This window comes from Cherax quadricarinatus, chromosome 95, assembly GCF_038502225.1.
Source record: "Cherax quadricarinatus isolate ZL_2023a chromosome 95, ASM3850222v1, whole genome shotgun sequence".
Lineage (NCBI taxonomy): Eukaryota > Metazoa > Arthropoda > Malacostraca > Decapoda > Parastacidae > Cherax > Cherax quadricarinatus.
In genome coordinates, this window is record NC_091386.1 from 3,478,141 (window position 1) to 3,491,849 (window position 13,709).

The 13,709-nt window shown below is 35.1% G+C and overlaps 1 protein-coding gene across 5 annotated transcripts in view; it reads left to right on the plus strand.

Moving 5' to 3' along the window:
* The window catches only part of LOC128703900 (zinc finger protein 433-like), a 118,955-nt gene extending 105,681 nt beyond the window's left edge, over positions 1-13,274 (plus strand). For all 5 annotated transcript variants that reach the window (XM_070104883.1, XM_070104884.1, XM_070104886.1 and 2 more), the window contains 2 exons: positions 743-894; positions 3,318-13,274. In XM_070104883.1, coding sequence (XP_069960984.1) covers positions 743-894; positions 3,318-3,482 — 317 coding nt within the window. In that variant the 3' untranslated portion in view covers positions 3,483-13,274. The remainder of the gene's footprint in view (positions 1-742; positions 895-3,317) is intronic.
* Positions 13,275-13,709: the final 435 nt, after the last annotated feature.

A 13,709-nucleotide genomic window follows, 5' to 3' on the forward strand; every position in this document is an offset into this window, starting at 1 on the left:
AAGTTTTTACAGACGAATCTGCTGAACTGGCTGTGGTGAACTCTACCCCACCATTTCTGTGGTTTGTTTGCAATCGCATTATTACGATATCATAGACCTTGATATGATGCACTTTAAAATAAAGGAAAAAATCCACTGAGTAAATTGTACTTTTAACTCCTTTATCTTGAATGTTTATTGCATTATATCTTAAAGGAGGGGTTTGGGATATTGGCAGTTTGGAGGGATATGTTGTGTATCTTTATATGTATATGCTTCTAAACTGTTGTATTCTGAGCACCTCTGCAAAAGCAGTGATAATGTGCGAGTGTGGTGAAAGTGTTGAATGATGATGAAAGTATTTTCTTTTTGGGGATTTTCTTTCTTTTTTGGGTCACCCTGCCTAGGTGGGAGACGGCCGACTTGTCGGAAAAAAAAAAAAATCTATAAATTGTGTACAGTACCTAAGTACCTTTTTTAACATTATTCTGATTTAACAGCACTTGTACAGTCTCTGCCTTAGTTGTGTTGTTATTCCAGAGGTTTACTGCAATTTTATTTTTCATCATCTTTTTCTCTTTCATACATTGTTGCATTTACATGGTCATTGAAATGCAATATTTGCACATTTATGGCAAAACAGCTATTGCATGAATGATGGTGAGTGTGTTGTTGCTAGTGAAGGGCTCGGAGCTACTTCTTGGATCACACCTGATTACCTCTCATTCATGGGTGTCACATATTAATAACAATATTGTTTCAGGTATAAAACTCTACAGCTGTGATGTTTGCAACTACAACGGTGTTACTCAAAGTGACCTGAATCGACACAAGAAAACACAAAGTCATATTGCACGTAGTCGCAATGTCTGCTCCATGTGTGGCCTGGGCTTCTATACAGCATCCCAAAAGCAGGTGAGTAAGCAAGCGAGATGCTGTGTTGTGTAGTCAGAATATACATTCATATGGTAGTTAACTTGCTTTACTTGTATGGAAACAAGAAAGTAAGGCCTTCAAGGAAAATTTATTATTCCAGTTTCTGTGGTAATTAAGTGTATAAATAATTAATAGTAGCAAGTAGCTTAGTGGTCGAGTTAGTCATACCCAAAATAATATTTGCTACACATAATTAACTAGCAGTAAATAGGTACTTGGGTGTTAGTTTTCTTACACCTATTGCCCCTGTTCATCTGATAATAATAGGAAAAAATAATTTCTTTGCAAAGGTTACAATATATGTGTTTACATTTCATAACTTGATTGGTACAAAGAAAGCCACTGTCATGCCGAGGCATTTTGGGCAGACTTAACCTAATACGTAATGACTGCTTAAGTCTAGACAGGTAAAGAGTGGTAGATTACAAAAATCAATATTTTACTCTATTATATTCTGTTAGTAAATACATACCTGTGTGCTAGTGGACTGTTGTGGTAACATATCTTATAGCTGGGTTGAGGCAGGGGAATAAATCTTAAGACTGAACACTGAGTGTGTAAAGAATAATAATTTAGTAATAAATTGCAATTAGTTCTTAAGATATAGAGCAAATTCTAGGTAGTAGGTTGGTAGACAGCAACCACCCAGGGAGGTACTACCATCTTGCCAGGTGAGTGTAAAATGAAAGCCTGTACTTGTTTAACATGATGGTAGGATTGCTGGTGTCCTTTTTTCTATCTCATAAATGCGCAAGGTTTCAGGTACGTCTTGCTACTTCTACTTAGGTCACTACACATACATGTACAAGCATATATATACACACCCCTGTGGGTTTTCTTCTATTTTCTTTCTAGTTCTTGTTTATTTCCTCTCATCTCCATGGGGAAGTGGAAGAGAAATCTTCCTCTGTAAGCTATGCGTGTTATAAGAGGCGACTAAAATGTCAGGAGCAAGGGGCTAGTAACCCCTTCTCCTGTATAAATTACTAAATTTAAAACGAGAGACTTTCATTTTTCTTTTTGGGCCACCCCGCCTCGGTGGGATACGGCCGGTTTGTTGAAAGAAGAAAAAATATAGAGCAAATGTGTAAGAATATATTTTGTGCAGAATAAAAGGCTAGATTAATTTATAGTGTGGATACATAGCATGTTAAGTTTACCAAGATTATTTACCGTAGTAATAGCAAACAGTGAGGGTATAGTTGACTGTAACAAATGACTTACTAATAACACTTTCCAAATGGAAGGCATTTTGGTCAGACTTTAACCTTATTCACTGGATGTGAGAAAGGCTACATTTTATTTCAAAGAGAATTTATTATCATCATTCACTGCTACAAACAAGAGGTGAGAGTGAGGCAGTGTTGAGGGATGGGAGTCTGCTGAAACAATGGAGGGTTGACAGGTGATGTAGTAGGAGTGAGTCTGCATTAATAGTGGGAAAGCTCACTTAGAACTCTTGTTTCTTTCAATTTAGTTATGTTCTCTTGTAAAGGCGAGAGCTCATGGAATGTATGCAGCTGGATTTGCAGTAATTTTTATTATTCCAGCATTATTGAAAATGGTAGATTAAAAAACTTTTTTGCAAGAATTTAAAGGGACTTGTATTTCTTTCTTTGGGTTCCCCGCCTTAGTGGAAAATAACCAACATGTTCAAAAAAAGACGTTATTTGTGATTACTCTTTTATAAGACTGGCCATCTTCCACCAAGGCAGAGCGACCCAGAGAAGAAAACACATTCACTTAACCAGTAAACGGTCCAAACGTATATATACGTTTTTTCAACATTTGAAAGTATGTAAAAAAAGTAGATCTTCTTTTTGTTTTTCTACATTTGAAAATGTGTAAAAAAAACTTAGATCTACTTTTGTAGCACTACACATGTGAACGTAGATCTGCTTGGACCGTTTACGGGTTAGTCAGTGTCTATCCCAAAGTGTGCTGACATGACAATCAGATTACTCTGACTGTAGAATCCCCACCTTTCCTTCAGAGTGCAGGCATTACTTATATGTAATTACTGGACTTATTTTATGATTATTTGTAGCTACAGGAGCAGTGCTAAGTTCATGGTGTCCCTTATTTATTTTATCAAATAGCTTTTAAAACTTCTAGTGGTTGCAGCACACACATGGAGTATACAGTGAACCCCCGCATAACGATTACCTCCGAATGCGACCAATTATGTAAGTGCGTTGGTACGTGTATGTTTGGGGGTCTGAAATGGACTAATCTACTTCACAATATTCCTTATGGGAATAAATTCGGTCAGTACTGGCACCTGAACATACTTATGGAGTGAAAAAATATCGTTAACCGGGGGTCCACTGTACCTGGGGATCAACGCCTTTGCAGTCCAGTCCTTGACCAGACCTCAAAGCTACCTCCTCTTGTATCAACAGGTTCATGTAGTACAGTGTCACCCAGAGGTGGAAGGAGCATCCTCACTAATACAGATGAGCTTAGGCCCTCCAGTTGCACCTCTACTAAGGAGCACAGAGTACTCAACTCTTGCCTCCAGTACACCTGTGTCTGCTCCACCACCTGCAGCAGCCACGGCTCAGTAAGTATCTCAGAAAAACTAAACTGAGAGGTAAACTCTGGAGGTATAAAGTGGTTCATGCTAATCACACAGAAGAGTTCATTTTACATAACCCACAACATATTTAAGAGTACACAAAAATAAAATAGATTTATTATCCACAGTTCTGTACAAAATATTTTATGTAAAGAATGGCTGTGGGAAGAAATTCATATGAATGTTTGGTTATTATACCTTAAATTATTTTGAGTGTTATTATTAATTAAGTTTTTTGTATAGAAGATGTACAAGTTAAATTATACCGTATTTATTTGTTATTACAGTCGGGTTTGTACTAAAACTTATAGAGGCCTGGATAGAATATTGGTCATGTGCAAAGAAAAAATATATAAATGTCTACTTTTTAAGTTACGTCTCACAGGTGCAGACACTTGTCTGGTAAGTGTCAAATTTTTGACTTCTGGTCACCTTTGGTGTCTATGAAAGTTGATATAACATGCAGTGTTAAACATGATTCAATCACCGTACCAAGGCTGGAATAACTCACAACCTACAAATTGAAGATAATCTCAGTTGTGACTTAATTATTGTCTAGGATATCCTCAAAACATCAGAGGTTCCGAGTCCTTGTAAATACCACTAAACTGCCTAATAAAGCCAGTTGATTAATTATGGGTACGACTACTGACAATCTGTTAGGTAAATAGACATGCTACTATTAAGACATTGTGGCTACAGTTTGCTCATCATGAGCTTTGTCAAATCAATATAAACACTACAGAGCATGGACACAAAAGATATATAAAAAGGGTAAGGTGAGGTGTCAGGAAGGTTAATTGTAGTAATAGTAGTAGTACATGATGACTTCAGGTGATAGTGGAGCTGAATAGTTCTACTGGAGTAAATTTAGGGCTCATGTTTTCTGCTAGACAGTCTAGTAGGAAAGTGCTGATTGCAATGGCTGTGAGTGTGGAGGAGGGCATCCAAGTAATGTGCTAGATGTCTCCAGTATTTTGTTATATCCAGAAAGGTGGGCCCTAAATCTGTTCCAACACAACTCTTCAGTGAAGAATAACAAGACAATCTCATGACTGGAACAGTTTACCAAAAACTTGTACTTGGGGTAACCTTATGATGATGTCGCAGTCCATCATGGACCACTTCAACTCATCATATACCAAGACTACTACTACTACTTTTCAAGAAACCCAGGTCATATGCTAATGAGAAAATATTTGCATTCTTAAATCCATATACCCTTTACGAGTATTCTTTATAAGAGAGAAATTTTGTAAATACTTATTTAACTGGCACTGCATGAGATATGTCTTTGTTAGCATTTAGAATATTAGAAGTTATTATTATGAAAATGAAAGCTCTTCAACAAGAAGAAATGTCATAATAACTTCGTACACTATTAAGTCTGTAGATTCACTGAAACACATTTCTTACTATTAATTCTTAATCTGAAATTAGTTTCATTAACTGGCTATTTGCTGCAGTGGTAATATCCTGTGATCACTACAAGACACCATCAATAATTGTGGTAATATCCTGTGATCACTACAAGACACCATCAATAATTGTGGTAATATCCTGTGATCACTACAAGACACCATCAATAATTGTGGTAATATCCTGTGATCACTACAAGACACCATCAATAATTGTGGTAATATCCTGTGATCACTACAAGACACCATCAATAATTGTGGTAATATCCTGTGATCACTACAAGACACCATCAATAATTGTGGTAATATCCTGTGATCACTACAAGACACCATCAATAATTGTGGTAATATCCTGTGATCACTACAAGACACCATCAATAATTGTGGTAATATCCTGTGATCACTACAAGACACCATCAATAATTGTGGTAATATCCTGTGATCACTACAAGACACCATCAACAATTGTGGTAATTCTGCCTGTGATCACTTCAAGACATTGCCAGTAATTGTGGTGATCATCCCTTTGATCATTATAAGACACTGTCAATAACTGTGGTAATATCCTGTGATCACTACAAGACACTGTCAGTAATTGTGGTAATCCTGTCAGTGATCACCAGAAGATATCAAAAATTAATTGTAATAGGGTACCTAAAAAGTTTGATATCTTGCATTACCTCACACAAGTTTATCTGTCTTGTCCATTTTCATGTATAGAGAGAAGACTTACTACTATATACCTCTTGATAAATAGATGTACACGCATGCGACATGAAACACGTATGAGTGAATGACCTGTGGGCTGGTGCGTGCATCATTTTGAACACAAGCAGTATGTGTTAACCACCACTTAAGTTGTGCCCTTGTTAAGAGTATTGTGTTTTCAACAAATTGTACATTGTCATCGCATCCTCCCACACTTGAGAGCTGTTTACCTCTCAGTGTATATACACTGAGAATCTAAGCCCTATTTAGGTATAGTATAAGTTTTCTTGACTGGTGGTGAATAGGTTTTGTATAGCCTTAACCCTTGTGTAGTTGATAGGTTTGAAAAACCTCAACCTCGAAAAGGTTGGAAGGAAGGGGTAAGGGAGGTTTTGTGGGCGAGGGGCTTGGACTTCCAGCAGGCGTGCATGAGCGTGTTCGATAGGAGTGAATGGTATTTGGGACCTGATGATCTGTTGGAGTGTGAGCAGGGTAATATTTAGTGAAGGGATTCAGGGAAACCGGCTATTTTTGTATAGCCGGACTTGAGTCCTGGAAATGGGAAGTGCAATGCCTGCACTCTAAAGGAGGGGTTCAGGATATTGGCAGTTTGGAGGGATATGTTATGTATCTTTATACGTAGTATATGCTTCTAAACTGTTGTGTTCTGAGCACCTCTGCAAAAACAGTGATTATGTGTGAGTGAGGTGAAAGTGTTGAATGATAATGAAAGTATTTTCTTTTTGGGTCACCCTGCCTCAGTGGGAGACGGCCGATTTGTTAAAAAAAAAAATATATATATATTTTTTCAACAGTGCCCATCTCCCAACTGAGGTAAGATGATCCCCCCCCCCCAAAAAAAAAGAAACACATTCACATCCTCCACTCAGTTGCTGTCTAGCCAAAACTTATGCATTTGGGGTTAAATATATATTAAATGGACTTATTGAATGTAACCTACCCTATAATGTGAAAAAAAAAATGGTATGGTTATTATAAGTTTGTGGCACACAAGTCCTGCTTACATTCAGAAACTGACATAAATACATATAAGAAAACAGTGTAAAATGAGGATGGGTTGACGTATGTATAAACGAATAATTATTTTAATCGGTACACCGAGTCTTTTTTTACACTTCATTTAAAGGCAGAGTGAAGGGCAAAACATCTTCTAAATGCTGAACTAAGTGTTGGCTGATGACAAGTACAAGTGTTTTTTTTATGTTAATCGTGCTTTTGTGGTAGCTATGCTTACTAGTTCTCAGGTAATAGTCTTTTCCTGACAAAGTACTGTGTGACTATTTAAGAGTATCAACAATGATTAAACATAATTTTCACTTTGTGGTAGTTGATGTTAATGATGCCAGAGCAATCTGTGTTATAGTGCCTAAGTATAGTGGTGCTTTGATTACTTAAAAATTTCTGAAATCAAGAAAGTTCAGGATTATGTAATTACAGCCAGAATGCCCATAGGTTTGATTTAAGTTATAAATGTGACCAGATATAATACAACTTATTGTGTTAGAAAGCGTCTGCCATTGTCGTTTCAATCTCTGTTCTAAATGAGGGTTGTCAAGGGACTGTTGAAATGTGATTTGTCGACAAGTATCGTAGAAATATATCTTGTAGAGCAAAGACTTTTCATAGACTTCGTTTTGCTCTGAGAAGGGCTGTAAGCAGAGCTATTATCTGTTTTACTGTAAGAAGGGCTATCTCTCGTGTGCTCTAAGCAAAGGTATATCTGTTTTGCTCTAGGCAGGGCTATTTAGAGGAAACCATAGTCTATAAATGTGAATCTGTTCTACACACAGCATTTTTCTAAAGATACTGCTGAATTTGCAAATTCAAACACTTAATTTTGGTTCTAGTATTGTATTGAGGCTTCAAGGCTACTCTGCTTAAACCACTGGTGTATAAAATTGGTCTCTCCTAAAGACCAATTTATGAGAAAAATGTTGCCGGTCAAAACCTTTTTATCAAAATTTATATAATGCCAATAGTATTAATATTATTGTAGCCAGCCCAACACAGCCTTTCTGGAATATAAATATGGACATGTCTTATAGATCAAACAAGTATTTGAGTTGTAGGAAAGTGCATGTATGTATGATGAATCGACTAGTTTATATATATGTAATGATGAACTAAGGTATAGAGGGTTAATTATAAACATTTTAGTAGGCCAATTGTTATGATTTTTTATATATATAGATAAGATAATGTGCCAAATTATCAAGTTAGTATGTGCCATTATGGTGCCATTTTATTAATAAAAAGGCAACAGTCACAATTATAAAACTTTGTTTTCTGTAATGGGAAAGTATGGTCACCATTTGCTTTTCAGTAACTTTGTAAATGGTTATTGCATTTTGCTTGACCAGCTTGATGTGCTCTTAAGGAGGGGACAAAACTGTTCTCTGCCTTGATATCTTCAGAATAATTTCTTACTATGAAGCAGGGTGAGTCACGTACAAGTTCAGGATGTGTCTAGAAACCATGTTATGAGGTCCCTGTATGTATAGGTCCTCTGTGCTATAAGTTTATTACAATGTTTAATTACTTATCTGGGTGTGTGGGTCCACACACTGCCCTCAAATTAATACTGTCCCAATAAACAGAAATGTTTTGGGAATGATGTGTTTTATTAAATGTTTATTGTTATACAGTAAGCTTTACTTTCTGAGTGTAAGTAGTTTTGTAGTGCTTAATCTGTGGGTTTAAAAAATTACATAGTTTATTTACAAATGTTAAGATATTTTTAACTTAGTTGTGTAACAGTTATGATTTTTCTGGTTTTAATTGAAAGTACATAGCAGGCGGACATTACAATCAATAAAATAATTGTATATAAGTTTTTAATTGGTTAATTTTTAAAATGTAATACAGCCAGACCTCTGGATTCATGGCCTTAGAGATTTTAAGCATAGGAAAGAGTATGCAACAAATACCAAAGGAGGGTGTGGATGAGTGATGGAATTTATTGCAGTAGCTGTGCAGGGTGTCCCCCATAGTAATAAATCTATCAAATGAGTGAAGCAGGTAGACAGGCGCTTGCCTGGGTGTGAGGAAGGGAAGCAGAGAGAAGTCAGTAAGGGTGTGAGAGGAGGAAATGGGCAGCCAGGGTGTTTGATTGGGTATACTGTGGGATTTGGTTCTGCTTTTCTTACCTACATCCCTCTACCATCTAAATATTTTTATTATTATAACATTCTCTAAAGGCATTTGCTTTAATACCCTATGTTAATGTTTACTAAATAAATATGAGCCCACCACACTTGCTTAACAATCACTTAAGCTGAAAAGTGAAATCCAAGTCTTGAAAGTTGATATGATAGCCTGTAAGAGGAAGTACGAAAAGTTATTAGCAACCAGAACTGAGAGAAAGTATCACAAACAACTCAAGGATGTAGTGAATACAGAGGTCTGGCTGTACTAATTGGATAATGTCTGTGAGCATTTCCTCAACCATATTCACTCCCCTCTACAAGCCTGTGTAAATAATATAACTATACTGAATTACTGTCACTGGTTCTGAGGGTAACTGTCCTCTGTGGCTAGACCTCCTATTTCTATTTTTGTGAATTGTTTCTGGTGCTATGATATTGTTGTCTTTTATTTACAAATATATGGGCATAATGATTCCTATGAGTAGGGTCATTAGTAGATTTGAAAAATAGGAGAAGTCTGATTGTGATGGATAATTCCTTTAGTAATCTTTCTGTAGACTTCTTATGAATGTTTGTAGATTTGAGAGACTATTGTTATGACATTCCATTGGTAGAATATCAATTTATATTTGTTATATTCTATACATTCACTCCTTCATTGAATACCTTGAAAGTTAGATACACAAAAGTACTTTTATAGGACCTTCACATGGCTGTTTGCCACTTGAAGGGAATTCTGAAAAGCTTTAGTTATGGTGCCAATCATATTTCTTAAATTTGTTAGTATATTAACCATGAGTTAGAGCAAGTTAGCTGTGTACTGGAACACTTGTACAACAGAGGAACCTTTACTGTCTGCCATTACCACCTCTATATTGTGGCTACTGTACTTGAATATAGGTTACAAATGCTCTAAAGATCTATACATCTGAATAAATTTATATTATACATAACCATCCTTTGTACTATAGTACTGTTTTTAAGTTGAATGTAACATTTAATTTCTCGTAAATCTGTATACATGTGCAAACAGTAGAGGCTCCATTATATATTAACAGGAATCACTTACCTCTGTGTTGATTTACATTGAGAATGTCAACTAATTATTATTGCAAATAATATGTATTTTCTTGATAAATTAGACACATGTGCAACTCTTGGGTATCTTTATTGAGGAAACGTTTCGCCACACAGTGGCTTCATCAGTCCATATGTAGGAGAAACTTGAGGTAATCAGTCCCTCAACCTTGAGTCGATGTGTTCAGTCCATCAAGAGTTGCACATGTGTAATTTATCAACATGTTGGTTCTCTGAACCATTCATCTACAAACATGTATTTTCTTACTGTAAGATCATTGTTTTGGCTATGTATTTAATACAGGTGGTCCCTCAAGTTACAAGCATTGAGCTGCAGTATGAACCATTCTTTGCACTGGATGGCACACACAGGTCTTGAACCTCACATACAGTACAAACAACTTGTTTGTAAGTTGAAAAACAGGACTGAAACTCATTTGTATATTGTGGACCTCCTGTAATGTTGCTTTATTACTGCAGTACAGTAGTATTATATGGAGTTTTTATAATTTATAAATGCTGCAAGCATTATTCTTGCACTGAGGAAGTTTCCCAGGTCAGGTTAGAGCTTGAGTAGCCAAGAACTCAGGTATTGAAATTTGTGACAAGTAAACTTTATAATTCACGTTTTGAAATGTGAAAAAAAAAATATGAAATTATATTATCTGGGATAATAAGAGATTTATGTTCAGTTACAAGGGACCCAAATAACAGAAGTGAAATAGTTTTATATAAATACTCTATTGAATAATTTACTACTGTATTGTGGAATTTTAAGTAGAATTTATTTGTATATCTCGTGTCCAAAAGCTTTTTGCCTGATCATGTGATGTGTGCGCTATGGAGTTGTACCTCTTTAATTCAGGGAAAATATTTTCCATGATAGAAATCTCATTTATAAAGTAGACCATTTTTACATGTGAGCAGTCATACGTACTAGTATATTTCATAAAGAATTAGTACTTTTGAATCTCTCGTTGGAATACAGCACTTCTGTGCAAAGCGCTTGAATGGAATAAGTTTTGTGTTTAGCACTTTTAGTATATTCTTATAGGATATTAATTATTAAACTCTAATTCTATTGTAAATTTGAAGGCAAATAAATTTCTTGTACATTGCACCTGTGTCTGAGATATATTTTTTTGCAATAATGTATGAGCTGATGCAACCTGAAGACACTGCAACAATCAGTCAGTCCAGACAATTATCCTGGTCACTGATAACACAGTGAACCAAGAATTTTAGTGGTGCTAAATGTAATCCTAATATTAAGTCGTGTAAGTCTGAAGTGAATTTTTAAGCCCAAGTGACGTGCACATGTTGAAAATGTGCTCACACAAGATATAATTTATGAGCTTTGAAAATGATATGTAGTAAACTCTCTCATAACACATGGGTTATGTTCTTGAAAATTTGCACCTTCAGAAATATATAGCATTGTGTAAATTGTAAATCACATAAAAAAATAATATTATATTCTAGACACCTCCAAATATCGATCTAAGTAAAAGTTACTACAGTTTAACTAAACTTAAGGTTATTAAGCTGAATGGGGTTTGAAAAAATTTTTCAAATCATCCTACACTGTTGCTAAGATTCTTCCTTCTCTCACACAGGGCTTTGTGCCTTATTATTCACGACTTAATGAGGCTTCTTTGTATTTAATTGACACGTTCAGTAACATGTGGTACTTAGTTGTGTTATTCTTCCCAGCAAACCACAAGTTTTTATTGTCTCTAATTGTACAAATAGTTGATTTTCTCAGAATAAAAGTGTCAGCAGTATGCATCACCAGCTTAAAGCATATCTAAAATTTCCACTTTCTTCAATACTGTCAGACATTCACCTCTAGCATTGCTAACATGCCATGTTAGTGATGCTGAGATGAAAATAAAATCTTTTGATAATTATAATAAAAAAGAAGCGAAGAAGAAATCTTTTGATAAACAGTGTGGGTGGCAGTGGCTCAAAACATGTAAAAAATTCCAGTGCATAGTATTCAAATTTGCATGTAACCTGATTTCCATTTTACAGAATGTAATATCAAGATTTTTAGTGAGGTACAAAATTTTGGTTGCATTTTTTCTATCACATTTCTTGTTGTGATAGAGTTTACTATACTAACACTTGGCAACAGTAATAAAGAAAAGACAAAGGAGCAGAGGACACTTTTATTATGATGTATTGCTTTAGATTGAGTTTTAGCACGATGTGATAATACTTTATATAGAGAGAAAAAATCAGAATGGAGAGGGGCTCAAACTAGTCAGTACATATAGCAGTCTCGATGGTGTAACCACTTGGCAGCTGTGACTGAGTGGTTGGCCGGCTACATGTATGAACCAGGTTTAGAGTCCCCATACATTCTTCTGTGCACCTCAATTCTCTTCATGGTTAAAAAACTATAAACACATGTCAACTGTATAATATTAATGTGCTAACAGTTTAATTTGCAAAACAATGTTATGTATTAATGCTTCTGCAACGTTGATTAATAAATTAGATGAAATGGTCCAGAATAAAGGTCGGAGTCTTTCCACATTTGTACCGACAAATATTTATGTAAACTCCATAAATTTTGTTTTCACAATGGTTTTTGTGTATATATACTGTTAATATAATTTTACTCGTTTTTCTTATAATTAGTTTTGTGAATATATTTATTAGATCATATGTTCAAGAAACTAAGTTATGCCTGGACTGTCTCTGATAAACTGTTATGGAGATGTTAATTTTTTTTTTAATCTCACCTCAGTACATATGATTATTAATGTATAATTTAATGACATTTTCTTAAGTGCATTCCCAAATTTCATGTTAAAAGTGGGACTGAAAATGTGATTATCACATTAGTTTAATGGTGATAGAAAAACTGGTGACTAGTGGGAATTATTTTATGGTATCAACACAATATTCCAGAAAATATATACATTTCTATTTTATGGAATGATGTTTTGACATCTGATTTTCACAGAACCTGTGATACATTGTCATGTTAACCTATATAATTTATTCCATCCATTGCATTAGACTATACTTAGTTTTGCTGAAAACCTTTTATTTCTGTGCAAGTGTTGTATATATTAGTACCACAAGAGTCCTTCAGTATGACTTTTTTTTTTTTTTTTATTCTGTGGCTTAATTTTTGACTTCAAGTCCAGTCTTCCTAAGACAGGAAAAATGATTACAAGCGAGATGCTGTAGTGTAATTACTAAAATACATTCCACGTGTAATAAAGTGATAGCGTAATATCCCCAAGCTTTTGTTGTCACTTAAATGAAAGATTTAATACTAAATCAGCAGTGTTTCTTTGTTTTTGTGACTACCTTGCTTTGTGCTGACACCAAATCTTGACAGCCTGGTGACTTATAAATGGTGCACACAAAAGACAATAAAAAGAATTCTAAATGGTTAATATTTAATTATCCTGACAAAGAAATGTTAAACAATCAAATTTCTTTAGCTACTTAATGATCATCTGGGCTGTTGTGTCTACTTTGAACTGGTGCAGCCAGCATCAACAATGTCCTGGGTACATGACCATGAATATACACCACTTAAGTTTATGAAGACAATGTGAATAACATTAGATATAAAAGAAGACTATTTGGATTACAACACCATAGGGTTAGTAATCCAAGCAATGTGGCTTAATTGACTTATTTTCTAGGATCCCATCCACAACAGTCTAACAGCCACGTGAACAAGTTTAATGATAACGTCCAGGTATCTACTTAGTGCCAAGTGTACAAACCGGTCATCAAGATAATGACCATTATCAGTATAATTACAAATTAAGTAATGAAACCTAAACTGAAGATGAAAGAAAAGATTTTCACTCAATT